Source organism: Gambusia affinis, linkage group LG05 (genome assembly GCF_019740435.1).
Source record: "Gambusia affinis linkage group LG05, SWU_Gaff_1.0, whole genome shotgun sequence".
In the NCBI taxonomy this organism is placed as follows: Eukaryota; Metazoa; Chordata; class Actinopteri; order Cyprinodontiformes; family Poeciliidae; genus Gambusia; species Gambusia affinis.
This window is the reverse complement of record NC_057872.1, coordinates 29,003,575-29,021,359: the sequence shown is the minus strand read 5'-3', so window position 1 is coordinate 29,021,359 and position 17,785 is coordinate 29,003,575. Positions and strand designations below refer to the sequence as shown.

At 36.3% G+C, this 17,785-nt stretch overlaps 1 protein-coding gene across 2 annotated transcripts; it reads left to right on the top strand.

Moving 5' to 3' along the window:
- Window positions 1-183: 183 nt before the first annotated feature.
- Window positions 184-17,040, top strand: ndufaf6 (NADH:ubiquinone oxidoreductase complex assembly factor 6). Of its 2 annotated transcripts, none has more exons than XM_044118101.1 (9): window positions 184-413; window positions 1,430-1,529; window positions 1,698-1,820; window positions 1,905-1,961; window positions 2,641-2,743; window positions 3,250-3,383; window positions 8,105-8,206; window positions 12,308-12,364; window positions 14,430-14,516. In XM_044118101.1, the coding sequence occupies exons 1-9, from the start codon at window positions 223-225 to the stop codon at window positions 14,499-14,501; spliced, it is 939 nt and encodes a 312-aa protein (XP_043974036.1). In that variant the 5' UTR covers window positions 184-222; the 3' UTR covers window positions 14,502-14,516. The 2 variants fall into 2 exon arrangements, with proteins under 2 accessions (XP_043974036.1, XP_043974034.1); XM_044118099.1 differs by lacking the exon at window positions 14,430-14,516 and adding an exon at window positions 15,526-17,040 and having other exon boundaries at window positions 185-413.
- The last annotated feature ends 745 nt before the right edge of the window (window positions 17,041-17,785 follow it).

The following is a 17,785-nucleotide window of genomic DNA, read 5'->3' as shown; positions in this document are numbered from 1 at the left end:
TAAATTGGAAAAAAAAGTTTCATCCTGTCGGGTTAGATTTTTTTTAAAAAAAGGAAAAGAGTATCACTTGACGTTACACATTAATTTACTAAATCAATTCAAATTCTCAAAAATTCATCATTTTTGATTATAAAATACATCGAGACAAACACAAAATTAAATTAGAAGTTCGAACGTCATATTTCCAAGATATAGGGAACGCAACACTAGGTGAAGGGGAACATGGCAGTCGGCGTCAGTATTCAGCATAGATTATTTAGCAGAAAAACATCGCTAATTTACTGTATTCCCAGAAAGATAGCACTGAACGGGGTTTGCATTCAAAGAGTGGGTGAAAGACAAAATGTGAGAGCGTCAACAAACGCAGCAGGGGAGAATCAGCACAGTGAGAAATACTGCCTGAACCTGGTCAGGTGGGTCAGTTCTGCTAACAGGAATGAAGAATGTTGTTACTAAACACATGCATCAACTGAGTTTTACAGCAGTAAACACTGCTGCGGAGCTTATTTGTTTTAGATGTTGCAATTATTTTTAAAAGGATGACAAGAAAAAATTTGTCCGAATATAGTGAGCTTGATTATAGCATTCTTCATTTAGATTTCTGTTAAATAACAAAACAACGCGCTAATTATGTGCTTATTGAAGTATTTAGATGTTTTTATCTTCACTTTGAAATTGTTTGCATTTGCTCTTGTAATCGGCTTACACTCTGCGACAGGCTGGCGACCTGTCCAGGGTGTATCCCGCCTCTCGCCCGGAACGTTAGTTGGGGATAGGCACCAGCACCCCTCCCGACCCAACTAGAGATAAAGGTGTACATAAAATGGATGGATGGATGGATCGGCTTACGCTAATTGACCCAGTGTCCAGTTAAGCTAACAGTCATTCATTTGAACTGTAGGGCGATTCTGGAGTACCCAGAGAGAACCCACGCAGGCCAGGGACAACATGCAGAAAACCTCCCTACATTTTGTTCATGTTTATTTTCTTGCTGCAAGGCAACATTGCTACCAACTGCACCTCTGTGCATATAGAATCATTCATTAAAATAATAATTATTAATATTAATAATAATTAATACATGTCCTCATTTTGTCATCGTGCAACCAATTTATGTACTTTAAAACCATGTAGTTTGTCATTGTGATGTATATATTTGTAAGTAGTGAAACTTTCTAGGACTGTATGTAATAAGTTATTTCAAATCTAATAAAGGATTTTATTGCTAATTTAGTCTTTTAACTGTGTCTTAATTTCTATTTTTGCACTTTTATAAGATTTTATTTTTATAAATTAAAAGTTTTTCTTGCTTGTGTTGTTCGTTTTCTTCCATTTCTTTCATGTACCTTGTTACAGTTAAAACTGAATTTGCTTCACACTGACTTTAAAGTTCCTCCTGAGTCTTAAATATCTTTTTGCTCCTCCTCAGGTCCAGAGACTATGAGGGCTTCTTGTCGTGTCTCCTCCTCCCAGAGGAGGCGCGGCGCTCCTCTCTGGCTCTGAGAGCCTTTAATGTGGAGCTGGCACAGGCAGGTATTCCTCCATAGAGCTGAATGGGAGGTTGTTTTTCATATTGAGGTCAAAACCAATTGTCAAACTAATGCTAGGTGTATGGAAAAGTAAATGTGTCTGATACGAGCAGTTTGTTTAAACTAAAGTGTTCAGCGTTGGACTCCCTGTTTATCCGTCTTCACTAGGTGAAGGACTCCGTTTCCCAGAAGACCATTGGTCTGATGCGAATGCAGTTCTGGAAGACGGCCATAGAGGAGATCTACAGAGATGACCCTCCTAACCAGCCAGTCAGTACTGAGCTGTGGAAGGTAAATTCATTACAAAGAATTTCGAATTGACACATTTTCAAGCATTTAGGGGTCAATAATCTTTATATTTATTTTTCTTTGTAGGCAGTGAAGACACATGGTCTTACAAAAAGATGGCTGATGAGGATTGTTACAGAGAGGGTAAGAAAGAAAGTTAAAAGAATAGCATTCAGCATGTCCAGTGGGGATCATTGTGCTAGTTCAGATAGCATTGAATAATTACTGTCAGTACAGTGAATACAATTGTTTAACTGGGATCAATATATTCATCTGGGACTTGGATACTTTGACGCCAAAGGATCAAGAACTCTGAGTGAAAATGCTTCCAAGTTCTGAGACCGCAGTTTTATTTTAGATAGAAAAAAGTGAGTGTACCTAAGGTTACAGATCTTTTTGAAGACTTTTGTTCATGTTTCTTTTTGTGAACACATTTCATATTTTAATGGTTGTTTTCTATGGTTTTGCATTATATGTAGTTGCAAAGCGTTTTACTCTGATTTATTTTTATTTTTGTCATTCCAGACAGTTGTTATGATGCGAATCTGTGGCTGCTAATTAGCATTTTAAAGCTCAAGCAACCTCTAGGATTTTGACTACAACTCCAAATCCCAGAGGCTTAAATGGTTAAATGAAATGTAAAATGTAAATGCAGAATGTGCCAATTTTTTATCCAAATATTCAATAAATTGTCAGAGTTATAAATTACTAAAATAATCGTTACTTGCAGCCCTAGATAATAATTGATCATTCTCACTAATAAATGATGTTTCTGTTTCTTGATGTTAAAAGTGGAACTCATTGAGTCTCTCTGTTTGACCAGGAAAAGGATCTGGATGACAGAGCCTACAAGAACCTACAGGAGCTTGAGAAGTATTCAGAGAACACACAATCTTCACTATTATACCTGCTGCTGGAGTGTTTAGGTACGTTTTAATGACAAATGGTGCTGAAGGTTAGACATGTTGCTGCATTTTTAACATCAACTTTCCTTAGTGCTGCTTTCTCATTCTGCATTTTTTTTCTTATACAAGTCTCAAAGGTGCTAAAAATAAAAAATATATGTATATATTTTCTATCAGACAGCAGCATTGGTCTCTTTTTTGACCTTTTCCCCTTTGGCAGAATCATGGCATCTCTTAACTCACCAGATTTGTTGGCTGTCTTCCTGTTTTCTCATTAGTGAATACAGGAGTGACATCAGGGTGAAGCAGTTTCTCATTCCAGCTACCACTCATGTCTACTCTAGGTTTAAAAATAGCAGTAACTCCATTAGTAAGGTCATAATCATCCCACTGTCGGTCTAAGGATGCACAGGACAAACCTAAGACGTTGTCACTGCAAACAGCTTCTGTTTATTTAAACACTTGCAAACTTTGCAAGATTTCTCAGACAGTAGGATTTTCTTGCTGAGATTTTTTTCTGTTTGCAGGAGTGAAAAATGTCCATGCAGATCATGCAGCAAGTCACATAGGCAAAGCTCAGGGAATCGCCACGTGTCTCAGAGCGACTCCTTACAACAGCAGCCGAAGGAAAGTCTACCTGCCCATGGATATATGCATGCTGGTGAGTTGCTTCTATCCAGCCTTATAAAAACAATATCCGAGGCTGCTGCAGTTCAGATATTGATCCCAAATTTGTTGCTATGTTTATTTTGTATTTTTAGACTTTTCAGACAAAAGAAATCTGTATTGGCAAAAATCTGAATTGCGCTCATCTCTTGAAGGAGTTTCAACTCATTTAAAGAGAGAAACTCCATGTAAAAATTCCCATCATTGTTTTGTAACTTCTATGCTTCACTGCTCCAAAACACCTGAATCAAGTGTCTGAATTTCCTCATCAGCAGTTATTTGGTTCTTCAGATTCCTGGTAATGATTGATGCATCTAAAAGTTGGGCACCCTAGATATAAATAATCTGTGAGGCAAAGGCCCCTCATGCCCCTACTTTGACAGAATCAGGTGAGGAAAGGGAGAAATTAAGGGGAGGAAATGTTACTCTGCAGCCATTTGGCAAACATGAGAGCACTGGATTGAAATTATTGTGGAAAGTAATGCCACAAACATTTTCCAACCTTGTCTGGGCTTTCTGCCCGGCGTGAAGACCAACTGCTGCTGCTGCTGGAAGGGCCGACGGGGGGAACCAGGGCTGTTGTTTGAAGCATGCAAGCTCTGCCCTTAAAAAATCCTCTGATGCAAAGATGACGCTTCTGACCCCAGGCTTTCTACCCGCATTCCTTACCGCTTCCAGAAGAGGGAGCTGGAGGTGTGTTTAATCACCCTGCAACCCCCAACCAGTACTGTACACCGTAACGTAAAACGAGAACAAATGTAATATTTCTTCATTCAAAGATCTGAGTAATATGTCCAAGATGCAGAAGGCAGATAACAGATGGAATATTTCTCTAGTAACACTTGACTGATTAAACATAACAGAAAAAAACAGAGAGACAGACGAGTTGAGAGGGGAATAAGAAAAAATCAGTAGCATGACGAGCCACACTAAATTAAAATATGTCCCTATCAGGCTGCTTACATCAAGAATCTTTTCGTTTTTCCATTAATTTAGCTCTGCCACGTAAAACTGACACCTAAGACATTTAATGGCGTCATTATTTGATAGAGTTTTACTTGGAACATTGCTGTAAATGAATAGCATGTTTTAATATATGTAATCTTTATTTCTAACCTGTTTTTATGCTTTTAGAAAAGCTGAACTAAAAAACCCAAACACTTGTAGCATTTTTATCTGCAGATAAAAGTTCTCAGACAGTGTTTGTGTAATTAGGTCATTAAAAATACTTTATTGTAAGCTGAGACGGTCAAACTATTAGATTAGTGTGTGTTGGACTTCCAGGTTGGCCTACACACCACCTCAATTAAAGATCCACAGAAAACACTTTAGATAAATAATTTAATGGAGAGAAAATTTTGGCTTCCACTGAAAATTTATGTGTCCCATATTCCATGCAGATCATAGATACTCAGCTTGTTTATATGTATAAAACTCATTTTGTAAAAAACACTACAGCAAATATTTTAACTCGCCGTTTCCATCTTAAGTCACTTCACAATCCCACCATTCTTGGTTCTGACTCCACATCCAAACAGATTTTCTTATAGTAGTTGCAGTTAATGCTCATCTTTGGGCCGTTGCTATTAGTTGTGCTTTATTTTTATTAGCTTCCTCCATCTTGTTATGGTTTTGTGATAACGCTGTCAGCTTGCTTTGCTGAATAAACTTTAAAAGTGATCCATAAATGGCTCCAACCATTAAACAGTGCTATCCTGTGTGATTTCTTCGTTCGTCTTCATGCGGATCGGTTTGGGATTGTAAAGCGTTTGCAAGCTAATCTGATTGTGGTCGTACTTAATTATTTAGAAAACTTGAGATATTGCTGTAGAATCTCACCCTGCTTTAAACTTCACCAAAACTCTCTCCCTGGTATTTATAGACATTTAGAGGTTTAGAGGTTCTTTTAATAATTTAAAGGCCTCTATCTGTATGACTGTTACCATAATATCATGCATTTACATATTATGGAGTGTAAACTCAAAAGCTTTTGGTTTAAGAGTGTAAACTAACATTTCCTGAGTTATACTTCAGCCCTTTTAAACTCAGATTCCTGGTCTGGGGGAAGAAGCAGCTTGGGCCAATTTGCTGCTTGGTTTGTCCCTTTCTGACCTGTCTGCTGGGAGCTGCAGGTGTGAAATGAGGCACATCAAGTCTCCATAAAAATTTAGCTCTCAGTCGGGGCAACGTTGGCCGTATGCCTTCATCCCATTTCATACCTCAGACAATACTGGAGCTGAAAACTCGCTCTCTGGTAAAAACCGATGTATGACATCTCTGGTTTAAGAGCTCTGTCTTTTTTTTATTGAAGATTTTCCTGAAAATGTAATTCTACTTGCTCAGATGAATCTAAGCTTTCACTGCAAGTTGTGTCGGCATTTATTTGTCACTTTATCTACGGTACTAACTTTTTTGACAATGCACCTTCAATCCACCTTCACTATATTTCTGTTGCTCTGTTTACGTCTGTTGAATTCAAAAGAAGCAAAAGTGGGATTCAAGCATGAGCTTGCGCTGGAGCTATTTTATTTAAAGGTAGATCAAATATAATTGTGCATTTATTGAGGTTTAATATTTGTCAGAACCACCAGATGGTTCAAAGCGAGGACAATGGTGCTTTCTAATAGCTTTGCAGTCCCCGAAATTATTTCTTTCCTTTATTGCTGGTCTGAAATGTTGGTCTTTTATCCTTTCATTTAATATTTTTCTTCTTTTCAGTATCCTTTATTTCCTGCATAAATTTTTCTCATCATCTCTCAGTAATCTGGAGCTGAGTCACCTCCTCAGCAAATGTACTGCATGCAAGCGGAATGGGAGGAATTGTTCTATGAACATAAATCGGTCAGATGTTTTGATCCTTTGCTGGATTCAAACAGGAAGTCAAATCTCTTCACTAAGGTGCTGAGAAATGACAAAAATCTGTATCATCAAACACAATAATGTATTGTCAGTAAATATATTTCTAATGAGCATATCAACATGGAATTGACAACAATCAAGTCCATTACTTCCTAAGTTATGTTACGTTAGATGAAGCGAAAAGACTCATTGAATAAGCACTGAAAATGTTTAGTAAAATGTATTTTAATACTTTGTGAAAAAGTCCTTTTCATTGATGACAACTTCAAGGCACCCTCCAGAAATCTATCTCAGCTGGTTTCTTGGCTTTCTGGCTTTCTGCTTCATTTTTTTCTTTTTTTTCCCGCTGCACCCTTCCACCTCAGCAAATAATTTATGGACTTAGCCATCCTGATTTCTTTGCATGTGTATTATTTAGGATGTAATGTTGATGGCCCCATTAAAAATGGATTCACTGAGATAAAATGTTGATGTGCTGAATACTTATCTTCTCCACTGCAGGAATTGTCGCTCTTAATTTCTTCTCAGCATCTTATGTAAAATGAAAATATCTGTATTCAATAATGGTTCAAACTTGCACTTAGTTATCTTATCAAACTTTATTTTCTTATTCTTTCTTAAAACACAATGTTTGATCGTCTCTGAATTCTCGAGGATGAAATGTTGAAATACTTAATCTGTCCATTTGAAGTTATGAATTCAGAGAAATTTCTTTTGGATTTAATGTGTCCAATTGGAAGGAAACTAGTAGATTTTAATTTCTTTCAACAATTAAAAGTACAAATCTATATTGTATTTTATGTAAATATTGAATCTAAATCATAAATCTGAAGCTGATAGCTGATCCAAATACTTTCTTTCTTTCCTCTGCAGCACTCGCATAGAAATTTTCCAGCTTGCTAATATATTTTGAAACATCTTCAAGCACTTTTTTTGAAATATTCGTTCATATTTTTTGTCTTGTCATCAGTCAGTGATGTACTTTGATGTAAGGTGCATTTTCAGACAGACACACTTTTATATGTCATCTTTCTGTATAAAGATTCCTCCTACTTTGACGAGACTCTCCGGATGTTTTTTATGCGCTGCTTCTCTGAGTTTTATCTGCAGATTTTTGAAGATTTTGGCTCATCGAGCTGAGTAGATAAAACTGGGAGGTGTTATCACTGCAGGTGTACTGAGGGTCACCAAACGGTTCCTGTTCTTCTGGCTGCATCATAAAACTGAAAGGACTTTTGATTTATGTCCAAACTTCAAAATATTTGACGGGTTCTTAGAAAATTATGAGTTGTTTTTTTTTCTTAAAAAATATTTAGTGAAAACAAAACACTTGATCTGTTAGATTTAAGATTTAAACTCATATAGTTTCCATAAAGTTTTGAAAGTTTAGTTTACATGTTTCCCCTATGTCTTCCAGATAAAACTTTATTCTTCAACATTCCTACCCATCCTACTTCCATTTCATACCATAAATAAACATTTTCTCACCTTTTGTCTTGATTATTCTAATATGCCGTATTTTGAATGTTTTATATTTTACCACTTTAGTTTTTTATACATTAGAAATAAAACAGGATTTTTTTTTACATTATTTGAACCAGGTGAAGCTAAAACTTCTACTTCAGGAGTTCTGGGTCAAACATATTTACAGATAAACAATTTTTTTCTGTCTTTGCAAAATCTGTATTTTTCATAAAGTTTTGGCTTAATTCCTTCTCTGATTGTGTTCCTCTTTCACAAATTAGCCTTTTTTTGAGTTTGTATGCTCCAGTAAATGATTAATCGATTTCTAAATTAGTTGACTACTATTCCATGTTTGTTATTTCATGTTTGTTAAATATTGTTTTGTTTTTTAAGCACGGAGCGTCTCAGGAGGATTTCATCCGTGGCAGCCGGGAGAAGAACGTTCGAGACGTTGTGTTCGACATCGCTAGCCAGGCTCACGTGCACCTTGAACATGTATGTAACATGAAAATAATGTTTAATTGTTTTATTTACACAAATCAAATTTACTGTTCTACTATCAAAAAACAAAACGATTTCTACAGTGGATGGATGCACTTCTAAGAAAAATAGAGCTAAAAAATATTAATGGGTACTTTAAGTAAAAAAAAAAAAAAAAAAACTTAAAAACTCCAATAACTATATTTTTACAAAACTTTTTATTTAATAATTTCAGCCAAAGTTATCAAGAGTTGTTGTGGAAAGTCCAATAAACCAGGACTAGAGCTTTGTACTATGTCAGTTTCAAAGACACTCGCTCATTAAAAGCCACTTTAGAAACTGTTAGCAAGGAGGGCTGTCTGACCTGTAGAGGAAAAACCTTCAACAATTAAGGAGATGTTACTGTGAAAGTTCTGGTTCTGGTTCTGGTTTTATACACATCTTTGTTTATTCACCCAAAATTTCTTTAAAATACCAAGTAATAGCCAGGAACGGTTGGTTTGACACTTGATTTCACAGTGACACCAACAAGAATCAGAAATTATGTCTGCATGTTTTAGTAATAGCATCATGCTGGGTAATTCAAGAATTACTCAGCAGAAATCTGAACATGAAGTGTATTAACGTCAAATCGAAAGAGGTTTCTTTTCATTAATTATTTAATCTAAATAATTAATTAAATTTATTTAGAATAACCTAAACAATTCATACCATCATATGTTTACTCCTACTTCGAATGGAGGGGAAAGGAAGGACAACTATCATACACACTTGGCAAAAGAGTGAATCTACACAGAAAGTTCGGCACAGATGGACGGTCACAGAAGATGAGTGGTCCGAAATGCCAGTGGAAATGTGCAATTAGCCTCTTCTCTGGTGACATTTTATGTTGGATTGGTTTAAATGCTGCAGAAACTCAAGAAGGATTTTCCTTGGGAGGATCTAAATTATTTTCAACAAGGAAAATCTTCATTTATTTCACCAATAATATCACCACTGATTGGATGTGAATCCTTTGTTAAAGCTGTTCTTTCAGCTCGTTCACATCCACTGCACTTTAGTTTCTCTCCACACCTTTTACGCCACTTGAACAGCAGGCATAAGTTTGGTATTTTTAAAATGAACATCACTGGTGACTCACGCTCTGGCATGCTGTGGGTTGCAGCTTGCATCTGCAACGCTGTGGATGACTCAAAATGTCTTGCAAATATCTTCTGTTTACTTTTATGTTTCTCCTAGGAGTTTGCAGCTAATTGGTTTGGAGATGTACTAGTCTCCACTTGCATGCCTTATTGATTTTTGTCCTATGGAGACTTTTTCATTATGCAACTGTTCAAACACTAAGTAGTTTAATTTTGTTTGCTCGTTGATTGCACCTATTAGGAAATTCTGCTAGAAGCTAAATCACATTAAATTTCACTCAGAGAGAGCATTTGGAAAGTAGGAATCAAAGTGCTGTTTTTCATCGGCTTACTGTTTCAATGTTTTGTTTTTTTAAAGTTATAATCAGATTTCTGTTTTAAGCAAACTTCCCAGGAATTTAAGTAAAGTAACATTTCATTAGTGCATAAAAACCAGATGAACCATACTGATGTAAAGTTCTTTGGATGTCTTACCATTTCATCTAGTCACAGTATCTTGAGTCTGGCTTTTATCCCTCATTTTCAGGCCAGTTTGTGGCATAATTCTAAACGTTGTTTAATTCTATTCTGTTTATTATAAATCCATGAAAAGACTATTGAATTAAAGGAATTGCCAGCACTGTTTACACCAATTGTCAGCAACATTTACATCTTTACACATTTGTCAGTTGTAGCAGCAATGCACTGATTTACTCCAGCAGGCCTGTTTGTTGAACCAGTCTGCAAACCTTTCCTTGGAACAGCTTGACAAACACTGTTAGGACCCACAAATCCTTTGTTGAGTTGAGAATGTGCCGGAACATGTTTGAGCCCCAAAAGGCCAAACCTGTAGCTGACAGAGCTCAGGGGATTCGTTGCTAACTTCACAAATTCAGACTTCAGTCTACACACCCACAGGTTCTTCCTTCCCTGGGAATACCAAGTAATTTCCGTTGAAAGAAAGAGCCTGCACAGGTTGTTTCACAGTTGATATTGACTGGTGTAAAAAGAAAAACAGATCGCAAGAGAAAAAGGCGGATTTAAAAATCAACCCATATCATGTCTGTTAGAAATAATTCAGTGTGAAAGAAAGGCAGTTAAGGACAAACAAGATGAAATATATATTAAAATCTTTTGTCTTAAAAAGGTAATATTCTCCTTTTATTAACTGTTTTTATTATATTCATGTAAGCAATAAAACATGGTAAAACTTACAAAAATGAGACGTTTGTACTAAAAAGAACGTGTTTTAATTAATTAGCTAATTGACTTAATTAGGGCTGAGCTGGCAGAGTAGAAACCTAATTCCTGCAGCCCATGTGGAGCTGATGATGAGATTTTTCTTTTGCTTTTTTACTTCTGTTTGCGTATTTTGCAGACTGTTTGATTTCTCACTGTTGGGAAAATCCCTAAGTGCTTAATAACAATCCAGCTTGGTGACTTCTATCCAGAACAATGATTTGCTTGGCCTGACTCTATCTTGTCAATATTTAATCAAACTAGGTCAGTTATATATAAATTAGTTTTACTTCCTGCTATGACAAATGTGATTACTGCAAAATCTACCAAAACAATGAGACGGTTGCAAGAAAGCTGTAAAAAGAAATTTTTCAGGGTTGGCCAAAAATGAAGTAGGAGACTCGGCAAACATGTGGAAGTGTTTTGCTCAGATGAAAAAAAAAAAAAAAGAACTTCCTGGCTTACTTGCACCTGAACGGATCATCCTCACAGGAAACCATGGAAGCAGGCAAAATATAGATGAATCCTGGAAGAAAATCCATCCGTCCATTTTCTTCCACTTTTTCCGTGGTTGGGTCGCGGGGGTAGCAGCTTCAGAAGGGAGGCCCAGACTTCCCTCTCCCCGGCCACTTCTTTCAGCTCCTCTGGAGGAATCCCAAGGTGTTTCCAGGCCCTGGAACTGGAAGAAAATAAGTTGCATAATTCTCCTTCTTCTTCCTGTGGTTTGGCTAATATGAGATGACCACTAAAAATGCCCATTTTAGGCAGTGGTGGGCACTGCTATATAAAAAGTTAGCAGTTGCTGGAAGCTAAAGTGCTAATGTGCTAATTTCAGCCATACTGACTTGCCACTTGATGAAAAAAGTGTTTTAAAAAGAGAATTTTAGGAAAGGAGGCAGAAGTTTGTCCTAACAAACTTCAAAATAATATTATAACTATAAATTTCAGCAGTGATGTTCATCTGAAAGTTTACACAGCAGCCAAGTAAATTATCTTGATAGAATTTAACTGAAAAAAAGTATTTAGGGGAAACTAAATGCGCTAAACATTTTAGCTCCAGTATTAGTGAAAGTTTGCCCACCACTGATTTTATGTTTACTTTATCATTCTCACTCTGTCTTTCTTTATGCAACTTTTTTTACCAACACATCACTAACAGTGATGAGGTATGCTGTGTGTCAAGCTGACAGTTATTTGGTTATGAAGTTTTTGGCATTTAAGTACTATTATGTTTGTCATGCTGTTGTATTTTTGTACATTCAACAAAAGTATTTAAGCTAAATGATGTTTTTATTTACTGTGTCTTAGAAAGACAATTTAGCTGTTGTTTGACAAACTGCCTGTTGCAGGCAGACAAAACACTGGTTTATTCATGCTGTTTCCATTTGTGTGTCTAAGTGATCCAAAGGTCGCCGTTGAGTGCCTGAGCAAAAACAGAATCCTCTTGAAATAATCGGGTGCAAAACTAGATGGAAAACACTTTCAAAAGAGCCCTATAGATATTATTAGAAAGTCTGACTCAGTCTGTGTTATTACTCAAGTATCATAGCTGCACGTATGTAGCAAATTCATATCGTCTTTTATTAGAGATGTTAAGAATGTTTAATGCTGGTGGCAGCAAATACAAAGTCAGTATTTTAATAGAAGTTGCAGCTTAGATTTCTGTGATTTTCCAATCTTTTTGAAACCTACTTACACAGAAAAAACATTATTTATTTTTGTTCATTTCAGTTTGTTCTGCTTGTTTCTTCTTCAGGCCCGATCGTTTAGCCACAATGTTCCAGCAGCAGCAACCCCGGCCTTCCTTCCCACTGTAAGTTATAATATTCATCTGCTTTTCATCAAGATCTCATTTACATTTTAAAATCACTTTTTTCTCATATCACTGATGTTTGCTTCAGTAATAACCCTGAAGGTCAGCCGTCGTGTGCTGACTGCAGATCTTGTTTGTGCACCCAACCAGATTTCTTAAGGCATCGAGAAGAATCCAATTTAATCAGGTTTTTTTTTCTTTTGACTGTGGAGCTGAAACCAAAAATATTTGTATACTGCATAAAAATATGTTTTCCTGCTGTCTGAAAAAAAGCAGACTAAACTTTTTCAAAAAATAAAAAAGTTAAAAAAATAATCTCTAATTGCTAATATTCTGGGCAAAAAGGGAGGTAAATGTTTTAAAGATTATTACTTTTAGATTAAGAAGGTTACATACACTAGGAGTCAATCAGTGCCTTCAAAAAGACTTTCTAACCCTCGGCATCAATCTGATAAGTAAAACGGGGTTGATATTAACAACCAATGTTTATTTTAATCTTGTTCCTGTTTGTGTTTCATGCTTTTACATGGAATCATAAAAGTAAGGGCATGTGTAATTTTTATATCTGCAATATGTCGGAGAGGTTTCATTTAATGAGTGAAGAGTTCACTTCAACCAAACCGAGATTTACGTTTTCCCTAAACAAATCGGACTTTCAAGGCAAACGAATCAGAGTTTGATTAAATCAGACCAAACAGGGCTGGTGGGAATTTGTCCTAAATGTAACTCTAACTATGAATGAACTCAAACTCAGAGGCTGCTTTCTGCTGGTGGAGAAAACATTTCTATGGAGTCCATAATGATGATCCATCACCGACCTGCTGTAACTACAGGACAGAGCTGAAAAATGGACTCTCCCTCCTGATTGACTTTGCAGTGGACCTTCTCCAAGCAGCAAAAAGGCCCCTTCATGCGTGTGTGGGAGTGTTGCTGTCTATTTGTGTTCATGACAGCAATCCACATGAAAACCAGGCGCAGTCTGCATTGCTTTCTTCTCGTCCTGAAAATTAGATTCAGATGAACTGCAGGTTTGGGTCATTGTGGCAGAATGAACAAAAAAAAAGAGGAGCACCAGTGAAGGCTAGTGGACATGAATCACACCGACTCATTTCAAAAACATGAAGAATGACAGCAATAAACCTGAGAGTACATATCGAAGGTTTAAGAAAAACAATTTAAAAAGATATTACGATCTGCAGAGTCTTTTTGATTTTAACACTTCTTTAAAGAACTCAGCAGATTATTTTCAAATAAAATATTCTTATATTTTATTTGCTTCATTACAGGCTTTTCTGTAATGAAGCAGAAAAGCCTCCTCAAACAGTGTGTAGGTGGAATCTTGCTTCCATGTGCCCAAATAGAAAAAAACCTTTTGAAAACACATTCCCAGCCTCTGAATTACCACCAAATTGTTCAGAGAGACACGGGGGACAGAGGAGCAGAGAACTCAGAGAGCTTTGCAGGCAGAATAAAGAATGTCCATAACTTGATTCTGCACCGCTCGCTCTTTGCTAAATGACAGCTGTTCATAACGTTGGCGAAAATGACGAAGGGGAGAAAAGCAGCAAGCTTTATCCTGTGGTTCTTGGGTTAAAGAAAAGAGATGATAAAATTTCAGCTTTGAATTAAGTTCCTATTTTCTGCCATAGGTTTGACATGTTTTTGTTTTTCCTTTTTAACATTTGAAGTCCATACACTCAGATTTCAAATAAAATGTGACGCCCCTTCCGGATGTTAACTAATCTCATGTTGTTACAGAAAAATGCCTGTGGTCCATTTTCTTCTGTCTTTTATCATTTAAATACCCTCGTTTCTGAGCAGGAAGTGAACAGAAAAGACATTCTACGGCCTCTGGGAAAAACGTTTCACTGAAAAATGGTTTTTATTTTCCTCCTTTATTCATTCCTTTCATCATTTTAAGACCCCCAAACCCTGATGCAGAAAAAAACTGTTTAGAAATACGCTGCAATCACAGTTTGTCTGCAGGGGTCACCTTAACGAGTGGCTCTTTTCTGGTTTCTTCCTCCTATGCTTTTGCGTGATGATGTATGCCGTGACTGCTCAGTTGGCCTTTGATGGAAATCCGTCTACGGTTCATCCGTCTTCACACAGAGACTCTTGGTTTCATTCTTGGTAAATCCTGGGTGTTTTATTTCCTTTTTTCAGTGGTGCTCTTCTTGAGCAATAACCCAGAGTTTTAATTCTTTTAGAGCTTTTATGATCTTCAGTTTAAAGAAATCCATGACTAGTTGAACCTGTTGGCCTAAATATGTTGTAATTTTTCTATTAACCCCCCAAAATTGTGGTTTGTGATATGTAAAAACTCATTTAAAAAAATTTTTATATCTTTATTTTATCTTTTGCCTACAGAGGCCGACATTTTTTCAATGCATGCTGGGCCAATGAGCTAACAGGACATCTAAACAAATAGGAAGATGAGTGAATGTTTAAAGAGATAGTGAAGCATATTTAAGTCTTTGTAACAAACCCATTCTAATATATTTAAAGGTCTTGGTCCCAATGCTAGTCATAAACTTTTTGAATAAGAAATTGTAGCTTTTTACAGCATCTATTTTGGTTAGCATTTCCAATTAGCAGCAGCACTAATACCATCTGTTTTTGGCCAAATCTCTCCTATTCAGCCATTCAGTCCTCATTTTTTCATTTTTGCACATAAATTTCTGTTCTGGCTAGTCTGAACTATGGCTGCACCCAGCCTACGTCATCTACCCAGGATGCATTGCAGTGTAAGCAACATGGCGATATAAATGTAATAATATTTTATTTGAATTTGTAGAAACTAGACAGCCAACAGTATTTTTATTGCTTTGTTTTTGCTTTGAAAGTAAAGTTTTCCAAATTATATGTATTTTTCAAACTCATCTTGGAGAAAGTTTTTTAAATCAAAATAAGAGTCTCAAATATAGAGACTTGGTGCTTTTGAAGCTCTACAGTGATTGGTGGCCCACTGACTGACCGCTGTTTGTAGATCAGGTTTGCAAATGAAATCAAGTTTTTTATACATGAAAAAATTTTGTAGATCAGGCCCGAAGAGTCTAAAAAGTGCAGAAAGTTTCAGAAACTCTCATCTTTGAGGATGTGAGGCATGAATTCAGGACACAAACTGAAGCAGCTTGTGCTTGTTTTGCTCTGTGCTCCAGGTCGTGTTGGAGGACTATCTGCAGAGAGTCAGGAAAGCTGATTTTGATGTTTTCCACAAGAGCCTGATGAACAGAAACCCTCTGCTGCCCTTCCAGCTGTACCTCCGTTCCTGGAAGAAGACCTACTGATTCCAGCTTCCGACTCTCCCAGTTCAACCAGTTTGACTCTAAGTGCGGGACTGGCACTTTATGTACTGAGATTCTGCTCTCAGAAAGCTAAACAGCACATTAATAAAGACACACAGACTTTGTAAAATATGAGCACTGGCACTGACATCCTCAGGCTCAGAGAAACTACAAACCCCAGCTGCTGGTTTTCGCTCCCATCAGTTTTGTATCTGGAGTTTTTTTTCCCTAGAAAACAGATGGAGGAAAGATACAGAGCTCTAACAGAGACACTGGGCGTTGGAGAGCAAATGCTGCAGTAATTAAATGCTTTTTATTCTCAGCTGTCCTCTTTGCGACCTGATTGTCCATCATCTCCATTGATTTAAAATTTTAAGATTTGATTGGATTTATATTCCTGGAAAATTGGTGCCACTTACAGCTTATCTTGTTAACTATTGATCCAAAGAAATCCAACAATATGATACTGTTATTTCTTGTTATTACTTTTCACATGTCAAAGAAATTATTGACTTGCGTAGCAACCTGGTAAAAAATTTGCAGTTTTTTTAAAACAGCCATTTGATATTTTTCAAGCTGTCAAGCGTTTCATCTCAGTCTTATTATGTGCCTTAAAATTAATAATTTCTTCCAGTTCTCAACAAATTATGAGAAAAAGTTACTAAAGTTGTTGATTGTAAAGTTTTAAAATTTGGGTTGTTTTTGATCCTCTGATAAAGATTGTTTATCTGTTGTTGCAGTACTCAAAACATAAAAAATAAGAGCCTCTTTTTCTTTTGGGAAAACTAGAAAACATCTGTTTCCCTACATCCATAACAGACTGCAGCTTTTACACGAGACGCTGCTCCTAATCTAATCATACTCCTCAGTCTTAAAACTTGTTAGTTTTCACCATCATGCAGAGTTTTTCTTACCGTAAAACAATCCCTAGCATATTTAAGAGAATCTCTGCAAATCCTTTCAGGCTGTAATTGCAAAAGACAAAGTAACCCAAATGCTCTGATGCCATTTTCCTCCCAGATTTTGAAGATCCTCCACAAAGGAGCGAAACTCAATCAAAAGAACAGAATCTCAGGATAATAAGGTAAATTATGTGAGTGCAGGCACCATCAAATACAAACCATTTTATCTATGAACAATACAAATTACGGCAGTGGAGAGCAGTCTGAGGTGACCTACTGCACAAACACACTCAGACTTGACTCTGTGTCGCTGTTACAGTCAGTCTCACTTCAGGGGTTCTGCAGCTGCTGTCAACCCAGAGGTGCTGTGGATAGAATTTAAAAAAGCTAGTTTCTTAGTTTTAACCTGACAAAACCATTTCTTGAAAAACATTTCTGTCTGTATGAATAATAATCAGCAGTATATTTGAATAAATTATTGATTAAAGCTCTGATTTATTATTGTTTTTGAAGCCTTGTTTTTAATCTGTTTCAGTTTACAGATTTGCATTTGCTTCTTCTGCCCTTAATATCACAACATATACCGTTACATTGAGTATCATAACATTCCTATGTATTTTATGGCGATGTCTGATAGACCAACACAAAGTTATATACAATCATAAAGTGGAAAAAAAAAGTTGTTTTGAAAAAAACTTGTTTTTTAAAAAACTCTGCAATTAAACATCTTAAAAGTGGGGCATATATAAGTATTCCTCCACTTTTACTCCGATACCCTTAAAGAAAAGTTACCTGTGTGATTCAGGTGCGCTGATGCAGTTGTAGGACTCCAGCCCTTGAGGATTGCAGTTTCAAAGGTTGAGAGCAAAACATTTTGTCCCAGTCAAATAACAGATCCAGTCCGTCCACTTTAAAGTCTGTGGTAAAATTGAAAGTTGATGTTTAATTAAATTTCTTCATCTAATCTGACTTAGTTTGAGTTGTCTTGGGAAGCTGGAGAGATGTGCTAATAAATATTAGTCAGCTAACTAGCTAGCTAAGTAAATCTCAGTTTATTTAGCTAACTAGAGTTAGCGATCTAATATTTATCTTCATACTAAACATTTAGCTTGGTAACTAAGCCTTTTATTTATAAATGCAACTTCTATAAATGAATGAAGAACATAGTGAAAATATGATTTAGAAAAATTAACCTCAATTTATTTCTTTAATGATCGACTGTCATTTGGTAA